This window comes from Colletotrichum tamarilloi (assembly GCF_030869305.1).
Source record: "Colletotrichum tamarilloi strain Tom-12 chromosome Unknown Scaffold_10.1, whole genome shotgun sequence".
Taxonomy (NCBI): domain Eukaryota; kingdom Fungi; phylum Ascomycota; class Sordariomycetes; order Glomerellales; family Glomerellaceae; genus Colletotrichum; species Colletotrichum tamarilloi.
In genome coordinates this window covers 181,921-200,674 of record NW_026849393.1, presented here as the reverse complement: position 1 = coordinate 200,674, position 18,754 = coordinate 181,921, and the positions used below count along the sequence as shown (strand labels likewise).

The 18,754-nt window shown below is 53.4% G+C and overlaps 6 protein-coding genes across 6 annotated transcripts; 3 read left to right on the top strand and 3 right to left on the bottom strand.

Moving 5' to 3' along the window:
• Positions 1 to 169: 169 nt before the first annotated feature.
• Positions 170 to 1,176, bottom strand: CTAM01_04207 (uncharacterized protein; the record flags this gene model as incomplete). The annotated part of the gene is made up of 2 exons (XM_060520237.1): positions 170 to 1,048; positions 1,102 to 1,176. The coding sequence occupies 2 exons, from the start codon at positions 1,174 to 1,176 to the stop codon at positions 170 to 172; spliced, it is 954 nt and encodes a 317-aa protein (XP_060384882.1).
• Positions 1,177 to 2,073: 897 nt separating this feature from the next.
• Positions 2,074 to 2,205, bottom strand: CTAM01_04206 (uncharacterized protein; the record flags this gene model as incomplete). The annotated part of the gene is made up of 1 exon (XM_060520236.1): positions 2,074 to 2,205. One exon carries the CDS (start codon positions 2,203 to 2,205, stop codon positions 2,074 to 2,076), a length of 132 nt encoding a protein of 43 aa, XP_060384881.1.
• Positions 2,206 to 4,509: 2,304 nt separating this feature from the next.
• Positions 4,510 to 6,342, top strand: CTAM01_04205 (rhomboid family protein; the record flags this gene model as incomplete). The annotated part of the gene is made up of 3 exons (XM_060520235.1): positions 4,510 to 5,227; positions 5,282 to 6,237; positions 6,292 to 6,342. The coding sequence occupies 3 exons, from the start codon at positions 4,510 to 4,512 to the stop codon at positions 6,340 to 6,342; spliced, it is 1,725 nt and encodes a 574-aa protein (XP_060384880.1).
• Positions 6,343 to 7,882: 1,540 nt separating this feature from the next.
• Positions 7,883 to 11,300, top strand: CTAM01_04204 (DNA polymerase family B; the record flags this gene model as incomplete). The annotated part of the gene is made up of 3 exons (XM_060520234.1): positions 7,883 to 8,638; positions 8,691 to 10,504; positions 10,559 to 11,300. 3 exons carry the CDS (start codon positions 7,883 to 7,885, stop codon positions 11,298 to 11,300), a joined length of 3,312 nt encoding a protein of 1,103 aa, XP_060384879.1.
• A 3,731-nt stretch (positions 11,301 to 15,031) lies between these two features.
• CTAM01_04203 (NADP-specific glutamate dehydrogenase) lies at positions 15,032 to 16,452 on the top strand (the record flags this gene model as incomplete). Its single annotated transcript, XM_060520233.1, has 2 exons — positions 15,032 to 15,077; positions 15,140 to 16,452. The coding sequence occupies 2 exons, from the start codon at positions 15,032 to 15,034 to the stop codon at positions 16,450 to 16,452; spliced, it is 1,359 nt and encodes a 452-aa protein (XP_060384878.1).
• Positions 16,453 to 17,012: 560 nt separating this feature from the next.
• On the bottom strand, positions 17,013 to 18,279 carry CTAM01_04202 (uncharacterized protein; the record flags this gene model as incomplete). Its single annotated transcript, XM_060520232.1, has 2 exons — positions 17,013 to 17,572; positions 18,042 to 18,279. Coding segments are annotated over 2 exons (798 nt in total), but the record flags the coding sequence as incomplete, so codon positions are not given.
• Between the last annotated feature and the right edge of the window lie 475 nt (positions 18,280 to 18,754).

Below are 18,754 nucleotides of genomic sequence, written 5' to 3'. Positions count from 1 at the left end.
CTCCTCCCATTTGACCCGCTAGACGCCAATATGCATGCATATATACTTTTGTCTTATTGTATCCTCCTTCCCTTTTCCCTTTCATCACACATCCATTACTCCCTCACGACGCCTTTGCTCTCCAGAATCGGCGGGGCCCCATCGAGCCGCAGGTCGGCCAACTTCTCTCCTAGTTGCCTCCCTGCCGGTCTCGTAGGGCATTTTTTTGCTTCTGCTTCTTTATCTGCTTCTGCTTCTCATCATTTTTGTTGTTTCGTCCTGAGTAAGGCTTACCCTGTGCTTTCCCCTTTGACGCGATCTTCTTGGCCTTCTTCTTAGCCGCCCGCGCTTCGGTCTTTTCGTCAAACTCGGCGATCCAGGTCTTGAGTAGCGCGTCCACCTCCTCCACGCGCTCGTCCGACTCGGCAGGTATGCCAAGCTCCTTCTTAATCGCCTTCCGATGGTTATCAATCTGCATCTGCCGCCGCCTTGCTGCGCGGTTGGGGCCACCGATCTGGCTATCGCCGCCGAACGCCGAGCTGGGGGCAATGGATGTGGCGTAGCCGGCTATGGACGCGCTTGTGTTGTCGGGAATCTTGATCTTAGTGGGGTTCACATCGATCACGAAGGGGAGCGGCTCGGCATCTGTTGCAGGAGTAGAGGTAGGCAATGTCGCTGGCTCTGTTGGCTCTGTTGGCTCTGCTGGCTCTGCTGGCTCTTCTGACTCTGTAGGCTCTGCGGGCTCTGCTGCTGTGGTGGTCTCGTCGGGGGTTCCTGTCGCCGTATTGTCCTCTGGTTTTTTTTCTTCCTTCTCAGCGACGATTGTGCTCTTTCTTGTCGCCTTCCTTCCCCTCGTCTTCTTTTCTTGTGATTTGAGCGCAGGCGATGCGGGCTGGGACTCGGGATTCGGCGTGCTGGCCAAGGAAGAAATTTGGGAGCCTCCAGGCATCAACCCCTCACGGATTTGTTTTCTACGCGCAGCTCGTTCGGCGCGAGCCATCGCTGCTGCCTGTCTCTTGTCGGCAGGAGTTGGTGGGACATCTACATCCATGGCATCGGTAGATGCCTCCTAAGGTGGGGGTTAGAACCAAGACAGCTGAAGACTCGGGAAGTCAGGCGAACCGTGGGTGCATTGAGCTTGGCGCCACCGTCCTCCCTGTCGGAGTCGGAATCACCACCGCGGATTTTCTTGCTCATAGTTTCGAATGGCTGTGTAAACTGGATCTTCAGCGTGCAGTAGGCAAATCTCCGCGCAATTGAGGAACTCTGGAAACTCTGCGCAACGACCCTCTTGCTAATTAAAGCTCCCCCAAGCGAAGGAAAAAAAAAAAAGTTGATTAAACCAGGGGTCTTTTTCCCCTTCTGTTATCTTATCGACACGTGATAGCGTGTGGCGTCGCAACGGTCGTGGACCTGAGGCGCCATCATAGGTGCCCATAGGTTGTTCCATTCAGTCGCGCCGCACGCAGGGCGAGAGGACCCCCGATCTCCGACAACGCACGGACAACGATGATTCCAGCTTGAGCCAGCATTCTGGATAGGGCTGGCTCGGGGGAATGCCAAAATGACTGGCAGGGTGCTGTCAAACCCAGCGTCAGCTCTCTCGCAAGCAGAAAGCACGAGGAAGAGTTAAAAAAGGATTCGAATGTTGTCCGAGTACGTCATCTCATGGGCTTGGGTGCTTTCTCGTGTTTCTCTCCGATAGTGCATGTGGCTTGCCTCCACGAGTAACCATTTCTTAGTGGGTGACGGCCGAGCCACCATTTGTCGTAAGTGCCCCAAACCTGCGCAGTGCGCGACCGTTGTTGGTGAGCTGACGGTCTGGCGCAGGTTTTTTTGCCCGAACTGTGGAAAAGACGATGCAAGTGAATGTCAGCAACTGTTGGAAGCTCAGCTGACATGTATCAGTTCCGTGATCACAACAGCGGATATTGGTGGAAGACCATTCTGGGTCTGTCTTCTCTGTTCTTGTACCAATTCTTGGTGGACGCGAAGTTTGGCTTGGAATGATATAAAGGTGCCACAATGCTGACTGGGAAGAGTCGAGCAAAAGGAGGCTGAGAAGCGACGAACCCACAGTGTCGGGCAGATTCTTTAGGAAGGCGTACTATCGCGGGTGTTGCGAAATCCACATTCCGGTCGGTATGTCCTTGGGGTCCATTTGTAAGGCACATTGGAGAGCTTTATTGGGGACCAACCCAGATATCCAGGATGGTTTCTTGTCATTGATTCCAAGGAGAGGCCGATTAGAAAACGAAGGTTTTCCTGCCTCGCCAGGCCGGTCCTTGTCGGATGGCGGCAGGGCAGTTGATGTAGATGTTGATGGGATGGAAATAATGGAATGAACACCTCATGCTGGTGTTGCTCCCCCAACGCTGTGGAATCGCCGAGGGTTTGCAGGGTCATGACTCTTGAAGGCTTGGGGTTGTGGTCGTCTTGTGGAGCGAGTGTCGGAGCCAGGCTGCCAGGATGCTGCCCGTAGTCTGCATGTACTGCATGGATCGGCAGTCGTTGGCCATAGGGCACGTCTGCGAAAGGATTGCAAGAAGCTGCTGCTATGGCTGGCTTTCAAGGTTTCGAATGCTGACAGTTGATCATCATGTCATCCTGCTTTCCCTAAGCGGATCAGCGAGTGAGGCGGATGGCTTGCTGTCTAAAGTTGATAGATGTATCCCCAGGTAGGCACGGTAGGCTGCCTTGCAGCCCGCAGAATCGAAGCGAGAGGCTCAAGGAAGAGCTCAAGAAGAAGAGAAGTGGCGGGTACATCGACCTCGGCTGAGATGTGGCTCTGTTCCGAGCCCAGCTTGGATTAGTGGAAAGGTACATTCGACAGAGGCAAGAAAGGACGTTGGAAGAAGGCACGAAGGGTCCCGTCTGGTCGAGTTACCTCACAGCTCACCTGCCACGCCGGGGGTCGGCAGGCTGGGTTACGCAACTATCTGAAACTTGTGGGTCTCCGTTCCAAACATAGCACAGCTCAGAGGTGCAGCCACGAGTCTTCGTACCGCGACATGTGCCGCTGCCACGAAGGGCTGCCAGTTGCAGATGCAGATGCGCTGCTGAATGGCAGCCGCCCTGTCGCTTTTGACATTTGTACTTCGTGGGCATCGTACCTCGTAAGGCAAGGGCGCTATTGTTCCTTGCCCACCTTAACTCAGGCTTAAATGTCCGATCCGTACGTCAGGTGTACTTTGTACGAACAGGCACCGTAAGGTACCTAGGTAGGTATGACTGGCGACAGTCCCATTTGGCGGGGGAAAGACTCTGGTCGGAGTGGAAGATGCAGAAAAAAAAAGGGCTGGCATTGCTGACACAGCCTCAAAGCCGGAACTACTGCAAGCCTACTGCACCCTGCTCAGACTCCCGTTTGGTGGTGTGCCATTGTGCATCCCCCCTCTTCACCTCTCACTGGGCCGCCTCCCTCCCACTCACTCCCGTCACCGTGATCCACTCGCTCAAGAGAGGCCTCGAGTCTGAGAGGCGGGCAGTGTTTTGGGTCCTCTTCGCTGCCAACCACATTGCCGTTCCTCCTCTGTATCTTACGTACCTATGGATCCAACCCGGTGTAGTTGTTGGTCCAGCACCAGCCGCAAGGTACTCTGCCTCCCACTTGGCAGGCTTGGGCAGAAAACAGAAACAAGACCAGGAAGGCTTGCGTTTGAAAGCTGGGCTGTTTAAAAGAAATAACCTCCTCGCATCCCCCCTTCGTGTCGTGAGAACGTGTCCTGCTCCTGTTACCAGATTCATCCCTTGACCGACGACATACGAGTTTACTGCTTAAGGTCGCACTCCCTTCACTCGTTCTGCCCCCTATAACCCCTTAGGTGCTACACAGGAACTCTCCTTTCTGCGCGCTCCGACACTCAAGCACCCAAAACACCCAAACTATCTTCTACTCACCCCGTCATCCGAAGTAGTGTAGCTCAGGTTGAGTGCACAGGCATTCTCCCAGTCCGCTAATTCATAATTCGCCTACTGCGCGCCTGGAGGTAAACCTGCAATTACTTTACGACATTCTTCTCACTTCTCTTTGGCGGCTTTGCCCTTCCTCAGCTTCAGCTTACTCCGGTTACCTTGGTCTCATTCAGAGAGGCTGGCTAAGCCGGGCTTAATTTGCTTGTTACCGACCCACCGCGCTCACGGACACCCTGCATTGTATCCGTACCTCAACTCAATCACTCCATCCGTCTTCCAGGCTTAGCTCGGGCTCATCGATCCACGCCAAAACGCTGCATCGAACAAATATCCACGACCCCCCGACCGCGTTACGACACACACCTCATTTCAACCCTCCCGCTGTCACATTTCTCCGCGTCCCATCCCTTTCCGGTCGGTACCTGAGCCATTCTCCATCTCGCACTAGTCCGATTTGCCTTGCTTGCCTTCGCTGCCCGCCGAAGCCTAGTTCAGCCGCTCCAAGCGAGATTTCGACTCTCAGAAAAGGACGAGACCTCGCCCAGATTCCCATTCCCCTGGTCTCACATAATTCCAGTCCCTTCGTAATTGGCATCCGCCGACCCAGCACATATCATGGCTGCCAACGACTATTACCAGAACAAACCGCTACCCCCTCCAGGAGCTTCTCCCTCGCCTGCTCCCTATTATGGTGGTGCTGCCTACAACAACATTCCCTCAACCAGTTCAACACCCGCTCCTCCCTACAGCTCAATAACGCCTGCGCCCGGCGCCAGCCAACCACCACCACCGCGCGCCAACACTGTATCCCCCTTCGAAAGCGTCTTTGACGATCATGTCTATCCCGTAGACTCAACACAGGACGGATTTCGCCACAACGGAAACACACAGAGCCCTCATCCTCAGAGCACGAACAACATGCAACCCCAGCGCATGAACACGATGAATACAGTAAACACCGCCTACTCGGGCCACGGCCAGACGGCCTACAACAGCCACGATCCCCACCAGCAGAATCCTTATGCTCAGCCGGACACTGCCTACTACGGTCATTCCACTTCTCCAGACTCGAGCAGACAAAATGTGGCCGACGAGATTCCCTTGCAAAGCCGGCAGCCGACGCAGCCGCACAAGGATGTGGAGATGAACGAGAATGACCATGTCTACGACGCACCTGCGGGATCTCGCCGCTCAAAGAGTCGCCGCGACAAGAACAAGGTTGGATTTGGTCAGCTGGGCATGTTTGGCGCCGACAGAAAGGGTATTCCATGGGTCGTTTACATTTTCACGTTGGTTCAGGTTGCAGTGTTCATCGCTGAGATTGTGAAGAACGGTAAGCCAAATCAACAGGTCAAACCTAATAGTATTTGATACTAACGGAACGCAGCTCAACTCACCGGTTCTCCCATCATGACCAAGCCCTCATTCAACCCCATGATTGGACCTTCCACCTACGTTATGATCAACATGGGTGCTCGCTACGTAGCTTGCATGCACAACGTCAAGGGTATCCAGGATCTCGGCCAGCCCATCACATGGCCTTGCCCGAACTCGACCTCGAGCGACGCCAGCAACCCATCGAACCAGTGCGGCCTCGGCGATTTATGCGGCTTCGGAGGTGTGCCGGAGCCCACCTACACCGACATCAACCAGTCACCGGAACCCAACCAGTGGTTCCGCTTCATCACACCCATTTTCCTGCACGCAGGTCTCATCCATATCGGCTTCAACCTGCTTCTGCAAATGACGATAGGAAAGGAGATGGAGATAGCCATCGGCTCCATTCGCTTCTTCTTGGTCTATGTGAGCGCAGGCATATTCGGCAACGTCATGGGAGCAAACTACGCCGGTGTTATGGCTGCATCTACAGGTGCTTCAGGTGCCCTTTTCGGCGTCATCGCTCTCACCCTGCTCGATCTCCTGTACTCCTGGAAGGACCGCCGCAGCCCTGTGAAAGACCTGATGTTCATCATGTTGGATGTAGTCATCTCTTTCGTACTGGGTCTGCTGCCAGGACTCGACAACTTTGCCCATATTGGTGGCTTCCTAATGGGTCTTGCGCTGGGCATCTGCGTCTTGCATTCGCCCAATTCCTTGAGACGGAGACTTGGCGCTGAGGATCCATCATACGCATCCATGCATCTCACTCCCAACCAGGGTGGCCCACCGCCGTTCTTGAAGAATCCCATCGGTTTCTTCAAGGGCAGGAAGCCACTCTGGTGGGCATGGTGGTTGGTCAGAGCCGGCTTCTTGCTGACGGTCATCATTGTCTTCATCGTCCTACTCAATAACTTCTACATCTACCACAACACTTGCAGTTGGTGCAAGTACCTCAGTTGTATTGTAAGTTATCTGATCACCCATGCTGACGACGATCATCTGCTAACCTAAACCTAGCCTGTAAACAACTGGTGCGAGCTTGACAACTTCAAGATCACTTCATCATGAAGAGTTGACATCATAGGAGGAACGACCCAATTAATGCTACGAGAGTTTGCATTGCACTGGTTTCTGGACTTTGGCAAGGGTGGTTCATGATTTGCATTGCTCAGCGACGGCGTCTCGGTTCACGATGGGTATTTTTATGAAAGAAGAAGGAAAGGATCCTCTCCCATACGTCCAACAGAGACAAATCGTCTTCATAGGTAGAGCCATACACATAGCGCTGCGGGGGCTTGCCAGGGTTCTCTCTATTCGCTGCCGCTGACCGACCAACCGTCTCGGCATCACGCAGTCGCATCGTCCTCGGACGCCCCTGGTTTACCCCGCACATATCATTCGATGGGCTGCACGAGGTTTACGTATCTAAAACTCAACCCAGTCCTAATATGAAAACATAAATGAACGCTTTTCCCCCATGGTTTTCTGTGTCTAGTTGCTTGCCTGTGTGCCGTTGAGGAAGTAGGTTGCCATGGTCGCGCCCACAGACGCATTACCAAGATACCCCGTTACGTCGCCTTACGTCAGATGCTGTCCTGCCACGCCAAAGCAGATTTTTCGGAAGTTGATTGAGAGTAAGTTTGCTTCTCTTTGTTTCTACCATGAGTTTCTTGACAATCTCTTGATGAATCCTATTTGCATGGCTTAGCTGAGCGGTCGTGACAAACCGCCGTTGATGCCTCTTAGAATGGATATCTGAAGACAACTGCAAGCAATCTCGTCTCTCTTTCTCTTGTTTCTTCGCGACGAAATAAGAGCGACTACATGCCTTGCGAGACTATGTGCCACCATGTTGCTCTTTTTGAATCACTTGTACTGTCGAATTCATCATAGCTAACAGGGACAATGTGTAGAATGCAATGACAGCTACCAGTCATTTCTGGAAGCATGTTGTTCTGTATAGAAGCTTCCAACATCTTGTAGTTGTAGACATATTGATATCCAAATATACCTTAGCCTCATCTAGTAAATATCAAGAGTTGGTTTTGCGACGAGTCATCTATCACTATTGTCTCTCGTGACAACCTTTTGACAACATTGTGGTCAACTAAGTTTTGCCTTAACAAGCATCATTCCATCGCTCAGGTGAAAAGGGGGGAAATGAGGGCAGAAATAAGAACGACAATTGCGTAGAAATAACAGATGCTGGGGAGGCAACCAATTGACAAATGAAACAGAAGGTAAGCTCTTTTCTTAACTTTGTTCGGTTGCCTCAGTGTTGATATTGGAGGGCGTACCTGAACTTGAGTGGGGTTAATCTGGGAAGTACCCGCTCTCCTGCACCTCCCGTCTTTGGCGTCGACGTCGCGTCTCAGACCCAGAGGAACCCAAGTCCACATGCCTTAGTCATCAGCTCGCGCCTTCCATCAGCCACTTTAGGGTGGGTCAAGTCACGTCGACGTCAATCACGTCAAGCGCGTCTTCGCGTTAATGGGTTTCTGAAAGTTCCATCCCATAGCAACAACCTAACGACCCCCCAAATCCACCCGACTATGAGGTCTGGTTGATTCACTCTGCACAACTCTTCCACCACAGCCAGATCACCACAATGGCTACAGTGCTGCCTCAAAAGCGTGTGCTTGGGGAGACACCAAGCACCCGCCGCAACATCCCGTCGACACCGTCATCCCTCAAGAAGCGCAAAGTCGAAGGGTTCTCGTCCTCACCCGCCCGCCATGTCGGTTCCCAGAAGAATGCGAAGAACCTTCCGGGCTCTAGTCAACCTAAGAGTGCCTTCGAATCAGAAGTTCTCGAGAAGTTGAGCCAGGATATCTCTGAACGCAAGCAGAACAATACCGAAAAGGATCAATCATGGGACCGACCTCCGCTTGTCGACTTCAACCCGGCCAGGGACAACCTGACCTTCCAGCAAATCGAGGCCGAGGAGGGCAGTTTACACGGCGGTCGAGCAACGGTCAAGCTGTTTGGTGTTACCGAGCAAGGCCACTCAGTGATGTTGCACGTCACCGACTTCAAACACTACCTCTACGTCGCTGCCCCGGTGGCGTTCCGACCCGAAGACTGCAATGCTTTCAAGGCCTATCTCGAGTCACAAGTAGCACAGCACCAGCCTTGTATTCACTCAGTATCTTTCCTGATGAGGGAAAATATTTATGGTTTCCAAGGAAATGTTAAAAGCCCCTACCTCAAGGTCACTGTCATGGACCCCAAGTTCATCGCAAGAGTTCGGACAACGATCGAGTCGGGCAATGCCAACTGGAAGGGTCTGTGGAAGGGCATGGATGGCGGCATCATGACATTTGACAACATTCAATACGTCCTACGTTTCATGGTCGACTGCAAGGTGCGTTTCTCTGGTATCAACTCTCTCGATGAGGCTAATATTTTTCTGCTAGATTTTCGGAATGTCTTGGGTTGAAGCCCCCGCATCAAAATACCAGGTCCTGCACCAGTCTCAACGACAATCGAACTGCCAAATCGAAGCCGAGATCAATTACCTCGACCTTATTGCTCACAAGCCGGTTGGGGAGTGGTCCAAGATGGCTCCTCTGAGAATCATGTCGTTCGATATTGAGTGCGCTGGACGTAAGGGCATCTTCCCAGAGGCGACACACGACCCCGTCATCCAGATTGCAAACGTGGTGACAAGATACGGAGAAAAGAAGCCCTTCGTGCGGAACGTGTTCTGCTTAGACACAACCAGTCCTATCGTCGCCACACAGATTCTCGAGTTCGAGAAGGAGGAGAAGATGCTCAGCGAGTGGCAGAAGTTCCTCATCAAAGTCGACCCAGATATCATCATCGGATACAACATTGCCAACTTTGATTTCCCATACCTTCTCGACAGGGCAAAGGCATTGAAGGTTGGAGGATTCGAGTACTGGTCTCGAATCCCTAGCATCCCTTCCAGAGCCAAGGAGACGAATTTCTCCAGTAAGCAGATGGGTAATCGCGACAGCAAGGCCACCAATACCAATGGACGGTTGCAACTCGACTTACTGCAGCTTGTCCAGCGCGACCACCACCTTCGAAGTTACACGCTCAACTCTGTGTGCTCCCAATTTTTGGGAGAGCAAAAGGAAGATGTTCACTACACCATGATCACAGAGTTATTCAACGGTACCCCTGAATCGCGCCGCCGTCTCGCTCTTTACTGTCTGAAGGACGCATACCTCCCGCAGCGGCTCATGGACAAGCTATCTTGCCTCGAAAACTACACAGAGATGGCCAGAGTCACTGGTATCCCGTTCAACTTTTTGCTCTCCAGAGGACAGCAGGTGAAATTCATCAGTCAGCTTTTCCGGAAGGCCCTAGAACAGAAGCTGGTCATTCCAAATATGAGATCTGAGGGTAGCGATGAGCAGTATGAAGGTGCCACAGTCATCGAGCCGACCCGAGGATACTACGATGTGCCTATCGCAACCCTCGATTTCGCTTCACTGTACCCGAGTATCATGCAGGCCCACAACCTATGCTATACGACACTGGTCAACAAGAAGGCCATCGAGAAGTTCGATCTGAAGAAGGACGATGATTACATCGTCACCCCGAACGGCGACACCTTTGTTACCACCAAACAACGGAAGGGTCTCCTTGCTCAGATTCTCGAGGAACTCTTGACCGCAAGAAAGCAGGCCAAGCGTGAACTGGCTGGGGAAACGGATCCTTTCAAGAAAGCAGTGTTGAACGGTCGACAACTGGCTTTGAAGATCAGTGCAAACTCCGTCTACGGACTCACGGGTGCGACAACCGGCAAGCTGCCTTGTCTCGAAATCGCCAGTAGCACAACAGCCTTTGGCCGACAGATGATTATGAAAACCAAGGAAGAGGTTGAGAAGAAGTACTGCATTGCCAATGGATACACCCACGACGCTCAGGTCATTTATGGTGACACTGACTCTGTCATGGTCAAGTTTGGCACCAAGGACCTTCCCGAGGCCATGAAGTTTGGCGAAGAAGCTGCTAGTTTTGTCTCTTCCAAGTTCGTCAAGCCGATCAAATTGGAGTTCGAAAAGGTATACTACCCATACCTGCTCATCAACAAAAAGCGATACGCCGGCCTGTACTGGACGAATCCCAACAAGTACGACAAGATGGATACGAAGGGTATCGAGACGGTTCGACGAGACAACTGCCTGCTCGTACAAACCGTGATTGAGAAGGTGCTTCGAATGATGCTCATCGACCAAGATGTCCAGGGAGCGCAAGAGTAAGTTTGCACCATCTGATTTCTGAATAATGTCGACTGACCTGTTACTCTCAGTTACGTCAAAGACACGATTGCGGACTTGTTGCAAAACAAGGTTGATATGTCAAAGTTGGTCATTACGAAGGCGCTCACCAAAGACGACTACGCAGCCAAACAGGCTCACGTCGAACTCGCTCAGAGAATGAAGAAGCGCGATGCAGGCTCGGCACCAGGTCTAGGTGATCGAGTTGCCTATGTGATGATCAAGGGTGCGGCAGGTGCGAAGAACTACGAGAAGTCTGAGGATCCCATCTACGTCCTTGAAAACAACGTACCGATCGACACCCGATACTACCTTGATAACCAGCTTGCAAAGCCTTTGGGCAGAATCTTCGAGCCCATTCTGGGTGAGACCAAGGCGAACTCGCTGCTCACGGGAGCGCATACGCGCACGATTGCAGTGTCGGCGCCGGCCGTCGGAGGCCTGATGAAGTTTGCAAAGAAGACGCAAACATGTATGGGATGCAAGAAACCACTCCGAGGCAAGGAGGAGAGCGCGGGGGCAGTGTGCTCGGATTGCGCGCCTCGGGTCGGCGAATTGTACAAGAAGACACTGGACAAGACGTCGGATCTCGAGGTGCGATTCGGCCGGCTCTGGACGCAGTGCCAGCGGTGTCAGGGCAGCATGCACTGCGAAGTGATTTGCAGTAGCAAGGACTGCCCCATCTTCTACATGCGTATGAAGGCGAAGAAGGACTTGGAAGACGCAGGGAAGGAGCTGAAGAGGTTCGACTTTGACCAGGCTGCAATCTGGTAGAAGGCGTGCCAAGAAGTGGGATACCTAGAACATGGAGGGGGTATGGATGGGGGCTTTCACGACGCTAAGCTTTTCTTTTTCCATGAGCCGACCTTTTGAGATTCTGCAGCTACAGATGCAGCGGTGGTGTGGAGGGTCTACAGGTTTACGCAGGCAGATATGTTGTTTCGGGACAGGCGTTTCACGGCGTTTGCTCGCTTTGTTGTATTTTTCTTCGTTGGGTCTCCATATGGGTTCCAAGAGAATTTCGAATTCCGCACAAGGAGGTCGGGAATGGGTCTAACAGAGTAAGCTAAGAAAGGGAAGGGTATGGAGGAGAAACAAGATGCAACATGATATTCAAAAAGACGGAGAAGCATCCTCCATATGTCGGGAAAACCCGGGAGGAGTGGTCCTGTATGTAGTCCCAATATGGCCATAATACGAGGAGAAAGCAAGAGAGATGAGCTTAGATTGCGGCATTATTCCACCGAAAAAAGTGTCTCGATCCATGGGCAAGTTCCGTTGTGGGAATCGGAGATGTGTACGGAGGTTGGCAGGACGGGGACGAGTGAGAGAGTTCTGGTTGTGTGTGTGAATTGAGTAAAAGAGAATTGGGCACCGCTGAGCAAGCGCTGTGGTTCGTTGGGACGGTCGGTCGCCCCGGGCGCCGCCGGCAGCGGAAGGGCGGCGGCTGCTCTCTGAATGGGCGGGACGTGAGAACTGGAGAAAGCAGCCGCCGCCCTCTTTTGGGGCGTGTCACTCACTGAGGTGTCTGCAGTGAGCCAGGTTCAGGGCCGCCTTGACCAGCTGCTGGATCGGCGGTTTTGGTGGTGGCGGCGGCGGCGGTGGGGACTGGATGGGAGCACTTCGGGAGGGGGGAGATGAGATGAGATGAGATGGGCAGACAGATGGAAACACGTCGGTCCTAGACTCTATTACTCCGTAGATGTCGTCGCCGCAGTCGGTCGGTCATCCGCTCGGGTCGGGGTTTGGGCTGAAAGCTGGCTGGGATTCTCCACGCGGGAACTTTTTTTGTTTTTTTTTCCCCCCTTCCCCTTCGCTGTTCTTTTTGGATCTAAGGTTATCAATCAATCTCTTGCTTTTACTGTGTTACGCCGAGGAGTTTTGACTGTGCTTCTTCTCCCGTCGGCCTACCTACCGAGGGTGCACACCACGGTTCTCAACCTACACGAAGTGCGCTGTGTGTGTGTGTGTGGTTTTGAGAGTTCGCGATATCAATAGCCACGAGATCTATCAATATAGATAAACATGCACCGGATACGTTAAGCTTTCTAGTAACGATGCAGCTCACTTGTATTTCGTAGTTGCAATCTGATCTTGGTAGCCAATACCGTGGTTTGCATTATTCACAGAGCCATCTTATTACGTACGTGCCGAGCAACTCTCTGTCTCTGTGTGTAAAAGCATCCTCCGTAGCGGAGCTGCGAGTAAAGTCCCTGGAACTGTTTGCGGTGGTGGTTTGTTGACTTTGGAATGCCTGCTCCGTGACCGTCGAATGAGACTCGAGGATTCCTTGCCTCCGTCAACAGCCAACACAGTTCAAGCGATCCAACGCACCGTAAGGCTGCGAACCGAACTACCTTGGACAACCCAATTCCGAGATGAGGTTTCGAAATAGTACGTACGGATACAGATTCAACCCCTCCTTTTTTTTTTCTCCAGCAACGGCGGCAAAGAATAAGATGGCCCCGGAGAACCACCGGAGGAAAGAAACCCCTGCTTAGCTTGTCTTCTGGGGACTACGTGCTAAGCACCTACGGTAGCCAAATGGAAAGACGAAAAAAAAAAAAAAAAAAACACGCGACAGCGGGTTCGGGAATCGGGAGTTCAGAAGCGAGGGGCAGAAACCCAACCCAAGTCCCCCAAAATGGAGGGGCGACGTCGGCGGGGTAAAGGACAAGGTATGGGAAGACAGGAGCGCATTGTATCGGGTTGCGTCGCACTTTCCGACTCAAATCGGCTGAGCATTTTCGCATGTCAGCTCAGTCTGTCACCCACTGCAGCGCCGCACCACTCGCTACACCGACGGCAGCCCAGCCGTGGCCGTCTTCGTTGTCGCACACTCCCGTCACTTAGATTGGCACCTTTCACTTCCGATCGCGGAACTGCGACTCGACGCGCCGTTCTTCGGACACTTTCTTTCTTGTCAATCAATCTCCCGTTCATGCTAGCCTGCTTCTGTGTGGTCCTGGGTTCCAGTCCAACCACTCACCACACCTTACGAATTGCAATGATCAATTCACATGTGTCGCAAATCTTCGTCTCTGCGATTTTCTTATCTTGAACCTTCAAGTGGCATAATGGAGAAACCAAAAGAACACCCCATGGGTCTATGCAAGACATGACGCCTGCTGCGTCATGGGCCAGATTGTGACAAGCCCCCTTTCCCTTTTCCCAGATAATTCTCTAGTGCCGCCATCAGCGCTGCCGCACCAGCATCGACGATTTGGGGAGAAGTGTACGGACAGGCGAATGGTAGATGGGCTTCTAGCGTCGTAGAGCTAGAAGCCCAGCTTTGAAAACTTGAAGATTTGATCTACCTTGCTGTATCTCGACACCCGGGGCAACCAATAAGAGACGGTTGATAGGACTACAGTTCGGCTCTTGTTCCCAAGTGGCACGCCACGGCATGCAAGGCCATTTCCAATGACAGCAACATCTGACGGGGTCCCTTTTTTGTTCTTCCCCAGTGACAGTGACAGGTCAAGAAAGAAGGGCGAGACACAGAAGAAATCCGTGCATGCGGAAGCATGTGCCAGTGGTGGGGGGTCCGCGGGCATGGGCTGCAATTGTTGGATGACGTCCCCCAGGTTCTGGCCTGTTTGGGACACGCGCGCCGGGCTTGTCGATGGGAGAGGCATTCGCGCATTCCAGGGCATGTCCTCTTCTTCCCTCTCCCGAACAATGGAGCGTCCGGGCCTTCCCTGAGACCCCTGTGCCCCTGCAGTTCAGTTGCGGACTCCTGGTTTCCGCCCCAGCAAATGCCTGCTCGGCTCGCCGCCTCCGGGATCGCAACCGCTCGCGCGGCAGCGCAAACCCTCTTGTCTCGTAGTCTCTTTGTGATGGTCGTGAATAATTGTCACTCGGCAGCAAATCAGAGAGCTGCATGAAGGGACCTTGAGAGGCCCCCGCCGGCCACATAGCGTGAAAACCCGGGCCCGGTCCCGGCACTCTCATCCAGCCTAGACTCGCTGAGTCTTTTTTACGTCAACCCGCGTGGGTTTCACCCGAGCCCTTTTTTATTCTCTGTTAGCTATGGGACACGACAAATTGTCGGTCTGGCGCCGAATGAACGCGCTTCAGACGTGAGAGGCGAGGCGAGGCGAGGGAGGAGGAGTCCTATCTCTCTCTTTTTCCACCGTCCACGCCCCCCACGGCCGACCCGGACATGTCTTGCTCTCACGCTAGTCCCTGGTCCCCGCCTGCATCTATCTTCACCATGAAGGGGCTCCCGAAGCTTGGAGGAGTAGATGACCGGGGGGAACATGGGGCAACGACACGCTTCGCCGTTGCCAGCCTGTGAGCTCTTACTCGATTCGATTTGGCTCTCGTTTCGATCGACGGGGTTCCCAGATTTGTATATAATCTTGCGGGCGCACCGCCCTCCCCCATCCTCTCGACTTGCAACTTCATCAGCTCCTCTCTCTGTCAGACGAACTAGGAACTCACCTCTCAGAGACACAACCTTGAAGCACCATACATATACAACATACCTCTAAACCGTCAAAATGTCTAACCTTCCTACCGAGCCCGAGTTCCAGCAGGCTTACAACGGTATGTTGCCATCTACAACCATTCTTACACAACGAATCTAACAAGACTAACACCATCTATAGAGCTTGTCAGCACCCTCGAGAACTCCTCCCTCTTCACCCAGAACCCCGAGTACAGAACCGCCCTCGAGGTCGTCTCCATCCCCGAGCGCGTCATCCAGTTCCGCGTCGTCTGGGAGGATGACAAGGGCAAGCTCCAGGTCAACCGCGGATACCGCGTCCAGTTCAACTCGGCCCTCGGCCCCTACAAGGGAGGTCTGAGATTCCACCCTACCGTCAACCTGTCGGTCCTCAAGTTCCTCGGATTCGAGCAGATCTTCAAGAATGCCTTGACCGGCCTCAACATGGGTGGTGGTAAGGGTGGTTCCGACTTCGACCCCAAGGGCAAGAGCGACAACGAGATCCGTCGCTTCTGCGTCTCCTTCATGCGCCAGCTCAGCAAGCACATTGGCGCCGACACCGACGTTCCCGCCGGTGATATCGGTGTCTCTGGCCGCGAGATTGGCTGGTTGTTCGGTACCTACCGCCAGGAGCGCAACAAGTTCGAGGGTGTCCTCACCGGAAAGGGCCTCACCTGGGGTGGTAGCTTGATCCGCCCCGAGGCCACTGGATACGGTGTCGTCTACTACGTCGAGCAGATGCTCAAGTACGCCAACAAGGGCTCCTTCGCTGGCAAGCGTGTCGCCATCTCTGGTTCCGGCAACGTCGCTCAGTACGCCGCTCTCAAGTGTATCGAACTCGGTGCCACTGTTGTCTCCCTGTCCGACTCCCAGGGCTGCCTTGTCGCCGAGGGTGACGCTGCCTTCACCCCCGAGCAGATTGAGAACATTGCCGACCTCAAGGTCCAGCGCAAGTCTCTTACCGAATTCGACCACAAGGGCTCCTTCATGTACATCAAGGGTGCTCGTCCCTGGACCCACGTTGGTAAGGTCGACATTGCTCTGCCTTCCGCGACCCAGAACGAGGTCTCCAAGGAGGAGGCTGAGGCTCTCATTGCCGCCGGCTGCATTGCCATCGCCGAGGGCTCCAACATGGGCTGCACCCAGGAGGCCATCGACGTCTTCGAGGCTCAGCGCAAGGAGAAGGGTGGCGAGGCCATCTGGTACGCTCCCGGCAAGGCTGCCAACTGCGGTGGTGTCGCCGTCTCTGGCCTCGAGATGGCCCAGAACAGCCAGCGCCTGAGCTGGACCCGCGAGGAGGTCGACCAGAAGCTCAAGGACATCATGACCGCTGCCTTCTTCAACGGCCTCAACACCGCCAAGGAGTACGTCAAGGGCGGTGAGACCGAGCTTCCCAGCTTGGTCGCTGGTAGCAACATTGCCGGTTTCGTCAAGGTTGCCCGTGCCATGCACGACCAGGGAGACTGGTGGAACTAAGCGTTCTCGACCGGCAATTCGGAAGAGGAATACGAAAAGTTGATGCGAGTGGCGGCACCCACGTCTAAGGACGATGGGCAGACGTACGGCACCCACGTCTAAGGACGATGGGCAGACGTAGTGATGACCTTGAAATTCGGTGTAACGTCTATTTGTATTTCGGAGCTGGCGTTGGCGGCAGGGATACCTGAGTTAAATCAATACCAATTACTTTTTTTGATAAGCAAATTACTTGCTGCTTTTGAGTGATGACTGGTCGCCAGTGAAGTGTGAACAAAGATCCCAACAGGCTGGAGTACTTTGACAGCCATCTTTCCAAGTGCCGACTGAAGGATTCGAATAAGCCGAATCCTTCAGAGAGCGCCTCCTTGCCTAGAAGGGCGCGAGTCTGAATGGGTGTGAAGAGAAGGTGCTGACAAGAGAATATACTGAGACCAGTGCTGACACTCTAAAGCTACTTTCAATTGCGGCAAGAAGCCGGCTCGTCGGCCGTTGACATCTCTGACATCTGATAGAAGCCAGTAAAGTCGCTCTACTCACTCAAAGATGATCATCATGTATTAGCGATATGAATCAACTCTGATAGGTCGACATTGGATACCAGGCACGTCTGAGGGTCTCTCGGGCAACCACGTAGCGGCTATTTCCGCCGTCTGCCGTAGGCACCGATGCTCGATTATCAGCTTGAAGGGTTGAACACAGTGCTCAACGAGAGAATGACGGCCCGAATTGCGTTCTGCCTTCCGATGGATCGATACTTTGAGCGGCAAGACAACGTTGCTGGCTTTGAAGAATCTGCCCATCTGAATGTAGCAGTACGACAACGGATAAATGAACACCGGCTGTGGCTCAAGACCTTGAACTCCACGCGCACTTGACGACTCCTTTTGTTCAGGGTTATACATGACATAGAATGCCTCCGCAGACCCTGGCTGGTCTGGGTGACACTGACAAGACGAGAGATGGGCTGCGTGCGCCAGACCCGCATCGCCGAGCTGACGTTGGCCAAACAGGTTTCTAGAAGCAGCAACAGTTATCGTCGATGCCCATTGTGTTTCCTCAAGGTACCTCAGATAGGGATAGTGTGACGGCTGGAAAGAGAAGTTTCCGGGGATTTCACCTGTTGTGAAACGATTCAACGATAATGCTGATTCGACCACAAGCAAGATCCCGCGCAGCACAGCATGTTGGTGATGTTTTATTTAACGTCATTTTATAAATATCGCGTGTTTCCAGTGGTGGATTTGTTGAAGAAGGCGTTCCTAACGGACGTAAGAACATTTATCTCTGGACGAGGTACATCGTAACGTACCATTTCCAGTGCCTCTCGCGTCTTGCGACTATGATGCGTACGACAGCTGTAGGAACTGAGCGGAACAGATTGGAGGGTGTTGGTCACTTAGCTGTGCTGGATAAGCGTCGCTCTGGCACTCGTTTCTGTCGATCGGGCCTTGCAGCATGCCATCGAATTGCGACGGCGCACAACTGGGCGAGTGACGAGGCCACCAACGTCGTTGTAAGTCGTTACGGCGCATTGGCCAGACGCTGATGGGTTGACCCCTGCAGCAGCGGCGGTCTGATGTACCTATCTAGTAAGTCTGCAATCGCGTGGGCAGTGAACTCAGCCCTACCCAAGAGTTGAAAGGCTGACTCGTGGATTGCCAGATGGTATTGGACAATGACGGGAGACTCGGCCCTGGCATATGTTTCATCGCACGATTGCTGACCGTTGATGTCTTGTCGATCTACCAATGACGAGGCAGACGAGGCACGCAGCAAAACGGGGCTGGAGATGACCGAGACGAATGATGTAACTTGACCGCAAAGCTGGATGTAAGATGAAAGAGGCACAGTTCAGCCTGACGGTTGCCTTGGGGTCTCGGGAGCGATCTGATTGGAAAGATTGGTCTGTCGTGATGTATTCCGTATATCTGACGAGACTCGGAAGGCACCGATGGGCTCTGAGTGGGGCCCGCCGAGTCGGGATGGCATTAGCGGGGCAGTAGCGGATGGCGCAGCGACCACCCTCCCGCAGGGGCCGGACAAGGATCCACTGCGGGCCCTTGCCGCAGGCCCGCGTTGTTGGTGCGAGCTTACGGGCTACCAAATTACGCAGTCAGTTACCGCGAACTATTTGTGACATTGATCATGGATTAGAACACAGTCAGACGAGACATGTGGGCAGAGATTGTGGTATCAGGAGCCTCGGACTTCGTCACCCACTCAATACTCCGTACAGAGGCCGCAATTCCGGTCAGTGTAATTTGATGTTGGAACCAGGTTCACCACCCTTCTCCCTGTC